Raw genomic sequence first — 16,445 nt, 5'->3', positions numbered from 1 at the left:
ATGAGCTGGGGCACATTTCTCAACTTAAGGGAAAAAATGCCACAGCACGCCACTGAGCAGAAAGTTGAACAAAAAGTGGTTTTTCATTAAAAATAGCGGAAGAGCCTGTGTAGCATTGTTTCCAAATGATTGTTTAGCTTGAGTAACGAAGTCCGGTGTTGTGCCAAAGTAGTTCTCCCTGAAAACCAAATTCCTGGCCGTGGGAGCCTGCACACATTGAAGGTGGCGCGTCATTAGTTTTCATTTAGTTCAGGGTTAGGTTTAGTTTCATTCAATGAAAAGCATGACTTCGCGGGGCCAACAGAACAGAATTTTTTGTGGGGGGGGCGGGGGTGCAATTCCAGGCAATGCGTTGCCGGAAACAGCACCCCCTAGCTAACTCTGGCTAGCAAAGCCGTAGGTACACGAAAATGACAACTCTTTTCATTTTCCTTATCCAAAAATATATCAAATGAACTTGTTAGTGAAAACATGGCCACCCCGTGAAAACCCGTAGGGTGCAAGTGTGGGGATTGGGGTTGGGCCTCCTACAGGCCAGAATGACGTCAGGCAGGAGGAGGGGCAAACAGGGCGGCTCGGCTATTAATGAGAGATGCGTTGCAGCTGCTGCCAGCTGCGACACGCCACGGAAACGCGAGGCGTGCGCGTACCCAAGCTGGCTGCCTTGTGGGGTTCATGGCTGGATCAACGTTCGCTTTTTGTGGGGTTCATGGCTGGATCAACGTTCGCTTTTTGTGGGGTTCATGGCTGGATCAAGGTTCGCTTCAACGTTGAGGGGGGCGGCTCACGTAAGTACAAGCGCTTTCAAAACGGACAAACAAACGGACTTTCTTGACACGGACGCACAAGTGCGACAGCTTTTGAGTCTGCGTCGTTGCCCAATGAACTGAAATGAAATGAAACGATTGTGTGCGTACCTGCCCAAATGTCATTCCAACTACTTTTATGTTTTGTATGTGCAGTATTGTCATATGTGTGTGTTTGATCTGATTTGATGCTCGTTTGAGTCTTTTAAGTCCATAATTCGCCAGCTGGCTGTAGTATCAAAAGGGAGCCAATCTGGTTAATTGGGGACCGAGGAGCAAACTCTGCCAGGACCTCAAAAAAAAAAAAAAAAAAAAAAAACACAGACAGACCACAAAGAACTTAATGCAACAATTTACCTAAATGTTTGAAAACTAAAATCTAAGTGATTAAATGCAAAGTAGTCAATTATTGTGCTTTGAAATTAAATGCAACTGAATTGTACTGCACTTAATTCAAATGTATAAAAATGGAAACCACTGTAACATTATGCAAAATTGGAGAATGAATTCAGTTGTTGATTGCATGCCTCCAGTGAGAGCCTACGCCTCACTCGTGGTAATCGTAGCACACTTTGAAAATCATTGTTGAGGTGCTGATGCGACAAGCCCCGTTTCAGGTATATTTTGGCGCACGTCCTTTGTCCGTTTACTTAAGCTGCTTGAATTGGTGTCTTAATGTTTCCGCCCTAAATGTCATTGTTGGCACAAAATTTTGAGTTCATCAATTTTTGCTGCTTTGTGTGTGGAGGTTATCAGCACAGCTGGTCATTTGACTACAAATTGAGCGTCCGTTATTCGTTATCAGTCTGCAGCGTGGGTACCCTTCCGTCGTACGTCGTTCCAAGGGGGGAAAAAACAGTACCCGTCTATGGGCCGGTTCGCTTCTAATTTTAAAGGACCGTCCGTCGGTGAGTCCAACTAAACTTTCACTCGCGATTATTTCCGGTCAAGTTCATTGTTTTTCTTTTTAAGTATAAATAGCATTTGATCGTCTCTTAAAATGTAATATGCCCATGACGGCCCCGATTTCTAAAATTGCCTAGGTGTCTTGTATCATACCTGCATGTCTGTTTCTAGCAAACCAATCCATGTCAAAATCGGTAAAGATTTCGACGAGTTACAAATTTATTGGCGCCGAACAGTTCCCTCAGTTCAAGTGATTTGAAGAGATTCCCGCAGACTTCAAAATGGCGACCAAGTCTGCACGTCCCCAAGCAGCTGAGGCTTGCGTTGTCAATGTCGATGGGCTGCTTCTTCCCATTGCGCCAATGGAGCGCAACACTGCCGCATGTTGGCTGTGGCAGTGTTCATACCAGACTCCACTGTGTACCTTCAGTGGCTTTTCTGGTCCTACGGGTAAATGTCACGCGTTCAAGAAAAATATCCGACAGACTAACAGAAGTGTCGGAAGCCGTCGAGTGCCAAAGACCTCCGTCAGACATTCGGACCTGTTGGCTTTCTGGTTAGTCTTTCTGTCGTCGTCCCGGGTGAGCGCTCGGCTTTGCCTTGTAGCGCGCGGTGTTGGGTCTTGCCGCGCATCGTCCTTTGTATGCTGATAGCTCTGCGATGCTGCTCCTTCAGTCTGTTTGTGGCTTTTCATTCTCAGTAAGGTTTGAAGGTAGCCCTTTGGCACTGGAGACCTGCTGGCACTTAGCGTGAACTGTTCTGTCTCTGCTTTGAGACGGTGGTTATTCCTGATGCCGGACTCGTGATGTGATGAGGTCCACTATGGGAAGTTGTGGTTTGATGGTGAAGTGTTGGAGAGAAAGACGTGTTAGCCAAGGGACTTAACTTCATCATCATGCCGCGCTGCTCACTGCGGACTTCAATGCAGCAACAGTCGCCATTGGGAACAACCCCTGCCTGAAGCGCTGGCAGAATGGCTCAGGGCGAGTGTCAGAAACTCTCGCGTGCCAAAGACTTCTTTCTGACCTTACTATCAAGAGAGGAAAGCTGGGCAGTCCCATAAAGGACTGCCATGTTATCAAAATTCTATCAGCAAACCGGGGTTGATGCTTGTTGATTGTCAGCGCCACAGTCTCAACATGACTGCGCTACTGTGGTGTCAATCTCCGTCAATCGAGGATTTTTGTCATGATTGACTTTCTTTCTTGTAAGCAATTGTCTGAGGGTGCTGCCGAGTTGAAATTGCATGGCTATGTTGCGCTTGGAGAAAACCCTTCAGAGTTTCTCTGCCAAACCTGCTGCATAGAGGGCACAAGAGTCCTCCTCCCGCAAAGGCCCAGTGAAGCAACCACGGGAAGTTGGAGCTTCCCTGCAGGCATGTGCGGTCAGGGTAGGCAAGTGAGACCGTGGCGCCCTCTTCTAGGTGTTTTCTGCATGTGAAGTGCAGTGAAAATAAGAAACTTATGATGACATAAATTGTTTCATTATAGTTCTATGGTCCGTGCTTTATTTGTATTTCAATCCAATCTTTCAAATTATTGCATATTTGTATTTCCTGTTCAAATACTTAGGCAGTCAGTGAAATCTATCCCTGGTCAAGGGTAGCAATAACAGTATTTGGAGGCAATATTCAATTGCAGTGAATGGTGAAGTATTGGTGTGAAGATTTAAAATAAAATTTACAAAGTCAAACCCCTAACATGATAGAAATGCTTAAACATGTTTTGTTAAACTTTTCAAATTGGTAACGTGTTGATGATTTTTCTTGGACAATAAACACTGTCTTAAAATTATAACCAAAAGTGATGGGAATTTCACGCTCAGCAGCATGTCTGTATACAGTTGAACTTAGTGTATGGGACATGAAAAAATGGTACCCTCAAAACACAAGGAATAGAAGTACAAAGAATAAGATTCCAACAATTACTTTGGTAAAACAAAGCAACGAAAAGGCCTCGAAAGATGCAGAAAATGGGATATTTTCGTGAGCTGGGCCCGCCCCGGTGCCTGCGTGACGTCACTTGCCCAACGGGGTCGCCGTCAGACTCTGAAGATGGCCATGACAAGCTGTCGGTAAGTATCGGTTGCTCCCTTTTTAAGTCTTGCAGCACACAATGGCCAAGGGCATAGTAGCGGTTAATGCAGAAAAGTCACGCTAAACGTGCCTCGCGATTTGATCCATTTTGTAGACATTACAGTCTGATTGTTATACCGCCATCTAACCCAAATTTAGTCAGCAGTTTCCAATGCATACTTGTGATCATAGAACACTTGTCTAACCAACTATTTTTCTTTTCTTTTGTAGTGTCGACATTCTCTGAATAAATCAGCCCAGCTCCAGCAATATCATCGACATTTCTGTTCAGCATTTCTTCAAGTTATTGTAAATGATCTACTGTATTTGTACAAGAGGGTTGCAAACGTAGGTATGCAGTTATAAGATAAAAAAAAAACTACACAAGACTGTTAAGAAAACAGAAAAAACCCCATCTAACTCATTTCACCATTGTGATACTGCTGTATACCTACTTTTGCACCCCCTTGCAAGTGTTGCCTCCCCGGGGTACAGGCGATACGTGAGACTGTCAACGACTTGCTCTTCTGTAGATTCCGATCCCGCTTTGCCTTGCAGCGCGTGGTGTTGGGTCTCGCCACGCATCGTCTTTTGGATGCTGATAGAATTGCGATGCTGCGGTGCTCCTCTCGGGTTGTCGTGGCTTTCCTTTCTCTGTAAGGTCGGAAGGGTCTTCTTGGCATTGGAGACCTGCCGACACTTCACCTCGACTGTTCTGCTCCTGCTTTAAGGAGGTGGTTGTTCCTGAGAGCTGACTCGTGAGGGCCGCTGTGGGGAGTTGAGGTTTGATGGCGAAGTGTTAGAGAGAAAGACGTGTTAGCCAAGGGACTTAACTTCATCATCATGCCACTCTCCTCATTGCGGACTTCAATGCAGCAATTGGGAACAAGCGCCTGCCTGAAGCAGCGGCGGAATGGCTCAGGATGAGAGTCATAAGCTCTGGAGTACCAAAGAGTTCTTTTTGACCTTACTAGCAAGAGAGGAAAGCTGAGCGGCCCGTAAAGGACTGCCATGTTATCCAAATTCTTTCAGCAGACCACGGTTGATGCTTGGCGATTCTCAACGCCGCAGACTCCAGGCAAAACGGACTGCTGGGCTGAACGTTGTCGAGGCTCAAGAGGGATTGCCGCAGTGGACGCAGGACCGTCGAATGTCTTGAAGCTACAAAAAAGGGAGAAGACCGCCGCATTTTGCATTTCAGGTCTAAAAATTGTGGTGACCTTCTTCAGAGACACACCCATCAGATCAATTTATGCCGTGGAAAAATGTCATTTCGTCAGATGTGTGGTTATTGTGTACGTTTGCTTGTACTTGTGCATGAGATTGTTGAAACGTTGGATGTGCAAGATGGTTCAACTTGAGTTCCTCTGAGTCTCGGCAAAAAGGTGAGTGCCATTTCATCTGCTGTGTACTCCATTTGTATTAGCCAGTTTGTAACAAGACCGTGCATTTTCTTGCTCCTAATTAGCTGTCAATGAAATGTTTGCTCATACGGCGATTCCATTCTTGGCAAAATAGGCCGCATTCACATTTCTCAGCTACAGTTTCTGTGCATGCGCCTAATTCAGTGTAGTTTCCCGCATAACTTTAGTTAACGCTGCCATTGGATACAAATATTGTATGATTGTACTTTGGCCTTAAATGCAACAAATTGTAATCTGCTTAATTCAAATGTCTTAAAATGTTTCTCCACTAGATGTCACTGTTGGTAGAGAATATTGCTCAGCAATTTTTGGTGCTTTGTTGTTTATCAGTGTCACATGCATTTCTTTCTGGTGGGTGTCTCCCTCGAGCGATCAGTGATGTGCGTTGAAGCACTACTCCCCGGCAGTCAGATATAAAAATATGAAGCCAAAATACATTAGCCTATATTTCAATTTTGACTTTTAAAACATGTCTCAAATAAGGTCATAATAGAATTTTTGAATATTTGTTGTCAGTGATGGCAAGAAACACAAAGTAATTCAGGTCAAGGTCATTTATTTAGGGTTTTTTTTTGGTCATCTTAAGTAAAAATAGCATTTGACCATCCCTTTAAAATGTAGTAGGCCATAAAAGCCCCGCTTATAAAATTGCCTAGGTGTCTATCATAATTGCGTGTCGGTTTCTAACGATCAGTGTCAAAATCGCAAAAGATTTCGACGCGTTACAAATTGATTGGCGCCGTACAGTTCCCTAATTTCAAGTGATTTGAAGAGATCGCCGGTGACTTAAAGATGGCGACCAAGTCTGCACGTCCCCAAGCAGCTGAGACTTGCGTTGTCAATGTCGATGGGCTGCGTTTTCCCAGTGCGCCAATGGAGGGCAACACTGCCACAGCCAGCATGTGGACATGTACATGCCCGACTCCACTGTGTACCTTCAGTGGCTTTTCTGGTCCTACGGGTAAATAAATGTCACGCGTTCAAGAAAAATAACTGACGGGCGGAGAAGTGTCGGAAGCCGTCGAGTGCCAAAGACCTCCGTCAGACATTCGGACCTGTTGGCTTTCTGGTTAGTCTTTCTGTCGTCGTCCCGGTTGAGCACTCGGCTTTGCCTTGTAGCGCGCGGTGTTGGGTCTTGCCGCGCATCATCCTTTGTATGCTGATAGCGCTGCGAAGCTGCTCCTTCAGTCTGTTTGTGGCTTTTCATTCTCAGTAAGGTTTGAAGGTAGCCCTTTGGCACTGGAGACCTGCTGGCACTTGCCTTGAACTGTTCTGCCTCTGCTTTGAGACGGTGGTTATTCCTGATGCCGGACTCGTGATGTGATGAGGTCCACTATGGGAAGTTGTGGTTTGATGGTGAAGTGTTGGAGAGAAAGACGTGTTAGCCAAGGGACTTAACTTCATCATCATGCCGCGCTGCTCACTGCGGACTTCAATGCAGCAACAGTCGCCATTGGGAACAACCCCTGCCTGAAGCGCTGGCAGAATGGCTCAGGGCGAGTGTCAGAAACTCTCGCGTGCCAAAGACTTCTTTCTGACCTTACTATCACGAGGGCAGTCCCCTAAAGGACAACCACAACATTAGGATTCTATCAGCAAACCGGGGTTGATGCTTGGTGATTGTCAGCACCACAGACTCAAGGTCAAACTGACTACTCTACTGTCGTGTCAAGATTAAATAAGTCAAACCCCTAACTTAATTGAAATGCTTAAGCATGTTTTAAACTTTTCAGATGGGTAATATGTTGAAGATTTTTTTTTTTTGTAAGACAAACATCTTTGTCTTAAAATTGTACCCAAACGTGATGGGAGTTTCACGCTCAGCATGTCTGTATACAGTTAAACTTAGGGTAAACTTTTTTCATGTCCCATACACTAACAACTGTCTTAAGGACTACAAGTACAAAGAATAAGGTTCCAACGAATACTTTGGTCAAACAACGCAATGAAAAGGCCTCGAAAGATGCAGAAAATGGAATATTTTGGTGAGCTGGGCCCGCCCGCTGGCCACCCGCCTATTTTGAACCGGTGCCTGCGTGACGTCACTCGCCCAACGGGGTCGCCGTCAGACTCTGAAGATGGCCATGACAAGCTGTTGGTAAGTATTGCTTGCTCCCTTTTTAAGTCTCGCAGCACACAATAGCCAAGGGCATAGTAGCAGTTAATGCAGAAAAGTCACGCTAAACGTGCCTTGTAATTTGATCCATCTTGTAGACATTACAGTCCGATTGTTATACTGCCAGCTAGCCCAAATTCATTTCCAATGCATACTTGTGATTATAGAACACTTGTCTAACCAACTATTTCTCTTTTCTTTTGAAGTGTCGACATTCTGAGCAAATCAGCCCAGCTCCAGCAATATCGTCGACATTTCTGTTCAGCGTTTCTTCAAGTTATTGAAAATGGTCTACTGTAATTGTACAAGGGGGTGGCAAACGGAGATATGCAGTTGTAAGAGATAAAAAAAAAAAAAAGAAAACTATACAAGACTGTTTAAGAAAGCAGGAAAAAAAGAACCCATCTAACTAATTTCACCAATGTGATACTGCTGTATACCTACTTTTGCACCCCCTTGCAAGTGTTGCCTCCCCGGGGTACAGGCGATGATACGCATGACTGTCAATGACTTGCTCTTCTGTAGATTCGGCTTTGCATTGCAGCGCGTGGTGTTGGGGCTCGCCACGCATCGTCTTTTGGATGCTGATAGAATTGTGACGCTGCGGTGCGCCTTTCGGGTTGTCGTGGCTTTCCTTTCTCTGTAAGGTCGGAAGGGTCTTTTTGGCATTGGAGACCTGCCGACACTTCACCTCAACTGTTCTGCTCCTGCTTTAAGGAGGTGGTTGTTCCTGAGAGCTGACTCGTGAGGGCCGCTGTGGGGAGTTGAAGTTTGATGGCGAAGTGTTAGAGAGAAAGATGTGTTAGCCAAGGGACTTAACTTCATCATCATGCCACTCTCCTCATTGCGGACTTCAATGCAGCAATTGGGAACAAGCGCCTGCCTGAAGCAGCGGCGGAATGGCTCCGGATGAGTGTCATAAGCTCTCGAGTACCAAAGAGTTCAATGTCAAATATTCAGCATTTGCACGCGGTATTCATGTGATGTATACTCAGTTAAAATTTTGACTTGCTACCGCCTTGGGTTAGGTGTATCTTGTAAAAGATCTCAATTGGTCTTGTACCTAGTTGAAGCTTTATTGTTGTTGTGACTTACTTCAGGGACACACCCACCAGGGAAAGTTTATGCAGTGCAAAAGTTTCCTGCAATGTTTAATTTACTTGGATGTCTGTGCTTATTTCCTCTTTGTATAAATGTATTTTTACTCATGCGTGTACATGTGATTGTTGAAACGTGCATGATGGCTTCGACTTTAATCAATGCGAATTTGGAGCACCAAGTTCCTCAGAGTGTCGGCTAGAAGGTAAGTGACATTTCCTCTGCTGCGCACTTGATTTGCACTCGGCACTTTGTAACAATACAGATTCTGAGCATATTGGTTGCTTGTCTGTATCCTCATTAGCTATGCAAATTATAATTTTCCTCATACTGTGATTCCATTATTGCCAAAGCATGCTGCATTCACGTTTCTCAGTTAATTTGTTTGGGCTAAATCTGCCACTGAAGAGAAATTTTGAAAATGCTTGACTCTGTCCTACTTGCAGGATATGTTGAATTTAAATCTGCTCATTTGAAATGCAAGATCACCTTTGACATATCAGCAATAGGTAAGTGACATTTGCATCCACTGCTGCAGTGCCGTTACAATGACCCACTTATTCGTGCATGTGTCTTAACTGAGTAGTTCATATTGTAGTAGCTTGAAGCCTGGTTGTGCTGAATTTGTTTCTTGGCAACATCCTGGTAAGTAGTTGCCAACATTTGATGTCATGAAATATGTCAGGAATCCCATTTTCATTTGAATGTGCTTGTATCAACTGCATGACACTTTTTTGCCTCTTTTATGCCTTTGTTGACGCCCAGTAGCAGTTGACTTTGTCCTGACATTTGTAGTGTTGAGGGTCACCATTCTTCTGCCGTTATAGGGATGTACTTCGGCCCTGGAAGAAATTGCTAATGACCTTCTTTTGAGCTCTTCTACCCGTGCTTTAGGTGGGGTTGTCTCTGCTGGCTGACTCTATGGAGTTGTGCTTTGGCAAAGTTAAGTCCCTTGCTAACACATCTGCGCCCAATTAGTGTTCTTCAGGACATTTAAAGATGAATATATCCTCAAAGCTGTACTAGACGAGATCCATCTTGAGCGTCTGATGTTTTCCAGCAGCTTGGTCAGCTTTGCCTCAACCTTTATGTCCCATGTTGGGTTAGGATTGGGATGTTGCAGTCTTTGACCCTTTGGGATTGTATGATCTTGCACAGAGGTACTTGGACACTTGAGAGGTGCTGACACGATTGCCCTGAGATCTTCTGCCTCTCTTTCAGACGGTTAGTTGTCCTAATGGCTGACTCTGCTGTGATGAGGCCTGCCATGAGGAGTTGTTGTTGTTGGGATGGCAAAGTTAAGTCCCTTGGCTATCACGTCTTTCTCTCTAACACTTTGCCATCCAACTAAAAAACTCTTCATAGTGGACCTCATTACAGTCAACGTTGGGAACAATTAACCTGCTTGGAACACAAGCAGAACTTCTTGGTAAGAGTGTCAGTATCTCTCCGGTTCCAAGGACTCGGGCTACTACTTTATTTGGCCCTTCTTTGGCATCGCCATGTTTACGACTTTGTTTGGCGTCATGACAAACCATGCCCGTCTTTCGACCCTTAATGTAAGCTTTTCACGTTAATGTCAAAATTTGTGCTTGCAAAAAATCCACTCGTGCAAAGCTTTCATGTCATTTGCTGATGAGTCATGGCAAAATGAGATGGGTTACTTGTATCTAAACCTCATGTTTTGGTTCCTTAAACCTTGTTGCTGGATGGATTGGCTGTAACCTCATCTCCATGCCTAGCCTCCTTGTCATTCTTTGATAATACATACCTGTGCTTGTCCCATCAGCTCTAGTGATTCCAGCACTGTTTGTCCCAGAAACCTTCAACATTTGCCTGTCCTCCAACGTCTTGATGCTTCTCATTCCCCTTTTCACCAACCATTTTTTAAGAACTCTGGCTATGTTTTCCATCCATCACACTGTACATAGACAGCTCTGCTTGAAACAATGACCACTCAATGACAGCGGATTCTGGACTGCCATTCTTGACAAGGATTTAGACACCGCCATCCTTCTTGAGTGACTCTATAGTTCTTGACACTCGTCTCTTACATTAGCTCATCCTGATGAAATCCCTGTCTACAAAGACATTGTGATATCTTGCCCAATAGATGAGATCCATCTTGAGCATCTGATGTTGTCCAGCAACATATTCAGCTTTGCCTAGTCTTTGGTGTTATTACCCATGTTGGGTTAGGATTGGGATGTTGTGGTCTTTTGACCCTTTGGGATTGTATGATCTTGCACAGAGGTACTTGGACACTTGAGAGGTGCTGACACGATTGCCCTGAGATCTTCTGCCTCTGTTTCAGACGGTTAGTTGTCCTAATGGCTGACTCTGCTGTGATGAGGCCTGCCATGAGGAGTTGTTGTTGAGATGGCAAAGTTAAGTCCCTTGGCTATCACGTCTTTCTCTCTAACACTTTGCCATCCAACTAGAACACTCTTCATAGTGGACCTCATTACGGTGACTGAGTCAACGTTGGGAACAATTAATCTGCTTGGATCACGAGCAGAACTTTTTGGTTAAGAGTGTCAGTATCTCCATTTCCAAGGACTCGGCTATAACTATCTGGTTCTTTTTCATCGCCATGTTTGCTACTTTCTCTGGCATCAACATGGCAAATCTTGCCCGTCTTTGGACCCCTGCTTTAAGCTTTTCACGTTATTGTAAAAAAATTCATGCTTGCTAAATAAAGAAAATTCTTAGTGCAAATCTTTCATGACATTTAGTGATGAGTTATGGAAAAACGAGATGGATTACTTGAACCTAAACCTAGAATTTTGGTTCCTTTCAACCTTGTTGCTGGATGGATTGACTGTAATCTCAGCTCTATGCCTAGCCTCCTTGTCATCCTTTTTTTTTTTTTTTTTTTTTTTTTTAAACACATCCGTGCTTGTCCCATCAGCCTTGGTGATTCCAGCACTCAGTTGTTAATCCCAGAAACCTTGACAACCTTTGCCTGTTCTCCAACACATTTGTATCCAAAATCTTGATGCCCCTTAGTCACCTTTTCACCAACCATATTTGAAGAACTCTGGTATGTTTTCCATCATCACACTGTACATAGACAGCTCTGCTTAAAAAAAAAAAGACCTTTCAATGACAGTGGATTTTGGACTGCCATTCTTGACCATGATTTAGACTCCACCATCCTTCTTGAGTGACTCAATAGTTTTCCCGCCATTGACCAATCCTGATGAAAATCACCGGTCTGCCATTGTGGCACACTCTGAACTTTTAAACCACAGTCCAAACCTTAACACTCTGTCCTTGATCCTGTCTTATTACATGTCATTAAGAATCACGTTGGGATTCGGCTTCCTCCTTTTCTAATTTATAGAGGTGTTCTCATGTGACATCCACTGGTTTTGATCCAACGAACATTTTGCGTCTGTTGTTCAGTTGTAAACTCATCTTTACCTTGTCAGTAGTGATTGGTCACGGCATTGTCTTGTCTGATTGGGTTAAAAAAGTGGGTTCTTTTTTTTTGGGGGGCAGGAGGGGTATGCTGTGTCAACATTAGGAACAATTGGCGTGCCTAGAACACAAGCAGAGCTGCGTGGGTTTAGAGTGTCGGATGTCATTCCAGTTCCAAGGACCCACCTCAAACTATCCCGCCCTTTCTCAGTCTCATTTACTGGTTGTTTTTCGGTGTCAACCCTACGAGCCTTTCCTGTCCTTTGGACCTTAACTTGATCCTTTTTCTCAAGTTATTAACGAAATGGCCGTGCTACTTGAAAGTGTTTTTCAGGGTATGTTAAAATGAATATATCCTCAAAGCTGTTCTTGACACTCTTCTCTTACATTACCTCATCTTGATGAAATGCCTTTCTCCAAAGACATTCTGATATCTTGCCCAATAGATGAGATCCATCTTGAGAATCTGATTTTGTCCAGCAGATTGGTCATCTTTGCCTCATCTTTGGTGTTATGTCCCATGTTGAGTTAGGATTGGGATGTTGTGGTCGTTTGACCCTTTGGGATCGTATGATCTTGCACAAGAGGTACTTGGACACTTGAAAGGTGCTGACACGATTGCCCTGAGATCTTCTGCCTCTGCTTCAGACGGTTGGGTGTCCTAATGGCTGACTCTGCTGCGATAAGGCCCGCTATGAGGAGTTGTTGTTGAGATGGCAAAGTTAAGTCCCTTGGCTATCATGTCTTTCTCTCTAACACTTTGCCATCCAACTACAAAACTCTTCATAGTGGACCTCATTACAGTGACTGAGTCAACGTTGGGAACAATTAACCTGCTTGGAACACGAGCAGAACTTCTTGGTAAGTGTCAGTATCTCTCCGGTTCCAAGGACTCGGGCTACTACTTTATCTGGCCCTTCTTTGGCATCGCCATGTTTACGACTTTCTTTGGCGTCATGACAAACCATCCCTGTCTTTCGACCCTAAATGTAAGCTTTTCACGTTAATGTCAAAGTTTGTGCTTGCAAAAAAGATCCACTCGTGCAAAGCTTTCATGACATTTGGTGATGAGTCATGGCAAAATGAGATGGGTTACTTGCATCTAAACCTCATGTTTTGGTTCCTTAAACCTTGTTGCTGGATGGATTGGCTGTAACCTCACCTCCAGGCCTAGTTCATTCATCCTTTTATAACACATCCCTGTGCGTGTCCCATCAGCTCTAGTGATTCCAGCACTGTTTGTTCCAGAAACCTTCAACATTTGTCTGTTCTCCACCGTGCATCCGTCTTGATGCTTCTCATTCCCATTCTCTTTGGGATTTGGCTTCCTTTTCTAACGTATAGAGGTGTTCTCATGTGATATCCATTGGTTGTAATCCAACGAACAGTTTGCATCTGTTCAGTTGCAAATTCATCTTTCCTTTGCCAGTAGTGCTTGTTCACTGCATTGTCTTGTCTGATTGAGTGAAAATATTGTGGTTCCTTTTTGTTTTATGGGCAGAAGGGGTAAGTTGAGTCAACATTAGGAACAATTGGCTTGCCTAGAACACAAGCAGAACAGCGTGGGTTAAGAGTATCGATGTCTTAACAGTTCCAAGGACCCACCTCAAACTTTATCCCGCTCTTTCTCAGTCTCATTCACTGGCTTTTTTTTGGAGTGTTAACCCTACGAGCCTTTCCTGTCCTTTGGACCGCAACTTGATCAGTTATTAACGAAATGGCCGTGCCCCCTGAAAGTTTTTCAGGATTAGGATGAATATATCCTCAAAGCTGTTCTTGACACTCGTCTCTTACATTAGCTCATCCTGATGAAATGCCTTTCTACAAAGACATTGTGATATCTTGCCCAATAGATGAGATCCATCTTGAGCATCTGATGTTGTCCAGCAACATATTCAGCTTTGCCTAGTCTTTGGTGTTATTTCCCATGTTGGGTTAGGATTGGGATGTTGTGGTCTTTTGACCCTTTGGGATTGTATGATCTTGCACAGAGGTACTTGGACACTTGAGAGGTGCTGACACGATTGCCCTGAGATCTTCTGCCTCTGCTTCAGACGGTTAGTTGTCCTAACGGCTGACTCTGCTGTGATAAGGCCCGCCATGAGGAGTTGTTGTTGAGATGGCAAAGTTAAGTCCCTTGGCTATCACGTCTTTCTCTCTAACACTTTGCCATCCAACTACAAAACTCTTCATAGTGGACCTCATTATGGTGACTGAGTCAATATTAGGAACAATTAATCTGCTTGGATCATGAGCAGAACTTTTTGGTTAAGAGTGTCAGTACCTCTCCATTTCCAAGGACTCGGTTCTTTTTGATCGCCATGTTTGCTACTTTCTCTGGCATCAACATGGCAAATCTTGCCAGTCTTTGGACCCCTACTTTAAGCTTTTCACGACTGTAAAAAATTCATGCTTGCTAAATAAAGAAAAATTCTTAGTGCAGAGCTTTTATGACATTCAGTGATGAGTCATGGCAAAACGAGATGGATAACTTGAACCTAAAGCTAGAGTTTTGGTTCCTTTCAACCTTGTTGATGGATTGACTGTAATCTCAGCTCTATGCCTAGCCTCCTTGTCATCTTTTTTCAACACATCAGTCTTGTCCCATGAGCTTGAGTGATTCCAGCACTCAGTTGTTTATCCCAGAAACCTTGATAAATTTTGCCTGTTCTCCACCACATTTGTATCCAAAATCTTGATGCTCCTCTTTCACCTTTTCACCAACCATTTTTGAAGAACTCTGGTATGTTTTCCATCCTCACACTGTACATAGACAGCCGTGCTTAAAAAATCGACCTCTCAATGACAGTGGATTCTGCACTGCCATTCTTGACAAGGATTTAGACACCACCATCCTTCTTGAGTGACTCAATAGTTTTCCCTCTATTGACCAATCCTGATGAAAATCTCACCGGTCCGCCATTGTGGCACACTCTGAACTTCAAAACCACAGTCCAAACCTTAACGCTCTGTCCTTGATCCTGTCTTATTTCATGTCATTAAGAATCATCTTGTCCTAATTGGTTTGTTCAGTTGCAAACTCATCTTTACCTTGTCAGTAGTGCTTGGTCACGGCATTGTCTTGTCTGATTGGGTGAAAATATTGTGGTTCCTTTTTGTTTTTTGGGCAGGAGGGGTAGGCTGAGTCAACATTAGGAACAATTGGCGTGCCTAGAACACAAGCAGAGCTGCGTGGGTTAGAGTGTCGGAGGTCATTCCAGTTCCAAGGACCCACCTCAAACTTTATCCCGCTCTTTCTCAGTCTCATTTACTGGTTGTTTTTCGGTATCAACTCTACGAGCCTTTCCTGTCCTTTGGACCTCAACTTGATCCTTTTTCTCAAGTTATTAACAAAATGGCCGTGCCCCTTGAAAGTGTTTTTCAGGTTATGTTAAAATGAATATCCTCAAAGCTGCTCTTGACACTCTTCTCTTACGTTTGCTCATGATGAAATGCCTTTGTCCAAAGACATTCTGATATCTTGCCCAATAGACGAGACCCATCTTGAGCATCTGATGTTGTCCAGCAGCTTGGTCAGCTTTGCCTCATCTTTGGAGTCAACGTTGGGACAATTAACCTGCTTGGAACACGAGCAGAACGTCGTGGTAAGAGTGTCAGTATCTCTCCGCTCCCGGCAGCGCTCCAGAGTCCCAGCTCCCGGCAGCGCTCCAGAGTCCCAGCTCCCGGCAGCGCTCCAGAGTCCCAGCTCCCGGCAGCGCTCCAGAGTCCCAGCTCCCGGCAGCGCTCCAGAGTCCCAGCTCCCGGCAGCGCTCCAGAGTCCCAGCTCCCGGCAGCGCTCCAGAGTCCCAGCTCCCGGCAGCGCTCCAGAGTCCCAGCTCCCGGCAGCGCTCCAGAGTCCCAGCTCCCGGCAGCGCTCCAGAGTCCCAGCTCCCGGCAGCGCTCCAGAGTCCCAGCTCCCGGCAGCGCTCCAGAGTCCCAGCTCCCGGCAGCGCTCCAGAGTCCCAGCTCCCGGCAGCGCTCCAGAGTCCCAGCTCCCGGCAGCGCTCCAGAGTCCCAGCTCCCGGCAGCGCTCCAGAGTCCCAGCTCCCGGCAGCGCTCCAGAGTCCCAGCTCCCGGCAGCGCTCCAGAGTCCCAGCTCCCGGCAGCGCTCCAGAGTCCCACACTGCAAATTTATGACATTTTAAGATTGACACTAGACTGAACCACTATGTGTACATTGTGCTGGAGTATTCATGAAATGACAATTAAAGGTGAGATGGACACAATCATTTAAGATTCAGTACTATGTTCTTGTTTTTGATATTTAACCTTGTAGGTCCAACGTCATACGCCATAGTTAATGTTTACAAAAGCCCTGTGTACAATTGACTATTTTAAAAAGGCACATTCAAAAAGTTTAGTCAAATATATTAAATGAAAAAAGTCTCAAAGGGCTTTAAAAAGACCATGACAACATCTTAACCCCCCAGGAGGGCAAGGAAAAACTCAAAACGCCTGATCTGAGAAAATTGCGAAACCTTGAAGGGGTCACAAATGGGGATCATCCTTCCAGGATGATCAGGCTGCAATTGATGCAGAGTGGCAACACTTAATAGATAATGCAAAGATAAAGCTGCAGGGTGACATCTTTTGGTGAA

General features: G+C 44.8%; 1 protein-coding gene across 3 annotated transcripts; it reads left to right on the top strand.

Annotated features, from left to right (window-relative positions):
* The first annotated feature begins 593 nt into the window (after positions 1-593).
* On the top strand, positions 594-16,076 carry LOC147131713 (uncharacterized). Of its 3 annotated transcripts, none has more exons than XM_086014853.1 (2): positions 594-788; positions 15,486-16,076. In XM_086014853.1, exons 1-2 carry the CDS (start codon positions 710-712, stop codon positions 16,007-16,009), a joined length of 603 nt encoding a protein of 200 aa, XP_085870979.1. In that variant the 5' UTR covers positions 594-709; the 3' UTR covers positions 16,010-16,076. The 3 variants fall into 3 exon arrangements, with proteins under 3 accessions (XP_085870979.1, XP_085870978.1, XP_085870977.1); XM_086014852.1 differs by having other exon boundaries at positions 15,340-16,076; XM_086014851.1 differs by lacking the exon at positions 594-788 and adding an exon at positions 805-8,933 and having other exon boundaries at positions 15,340-16,076.
* The last annotated feature ends 369 nt before the right edge of the window (positions 16,077-16,445 follow it).

This window comes from Filicampus tigris, chromosome 18, assembly GCF_054856515.1.
Source record: "Filicampus tigris isolate MCC_2025a chromosome 18, RoL_Ftig_1.0, whole genome shotgun sequence".
In the NCBI taxonomy this organism is placed as follows: domain Eukaryota; kingdom Metazoa; phylum Chordata; class Actinopteri; order Syngnathiformes; family Syngnathidae; genus Filicampus; species Filicampus tigris.
Note: the sequence above shows the minus strand (reverse complement) of the source record. Positions and strands in the feature narration are given on the sequence as shown.

Bases quoted from the DNA above. Each gene is read 5' to 3' on its own strand.
- LOC147131713 (XM_086014851.1), top strand. From the start codon at position 8,846: ATGCTTGACTCTGTCCTACTTGCAGGATATGTTGAATTTAAATCTGCT. The intron at 8,934-15,339 runs GTAAGTGACATT...CTTGCCCAATAG, and splicing joins CTTTGACATATCAGCAATAG to ACGAGACCCATCTTGAGCAT.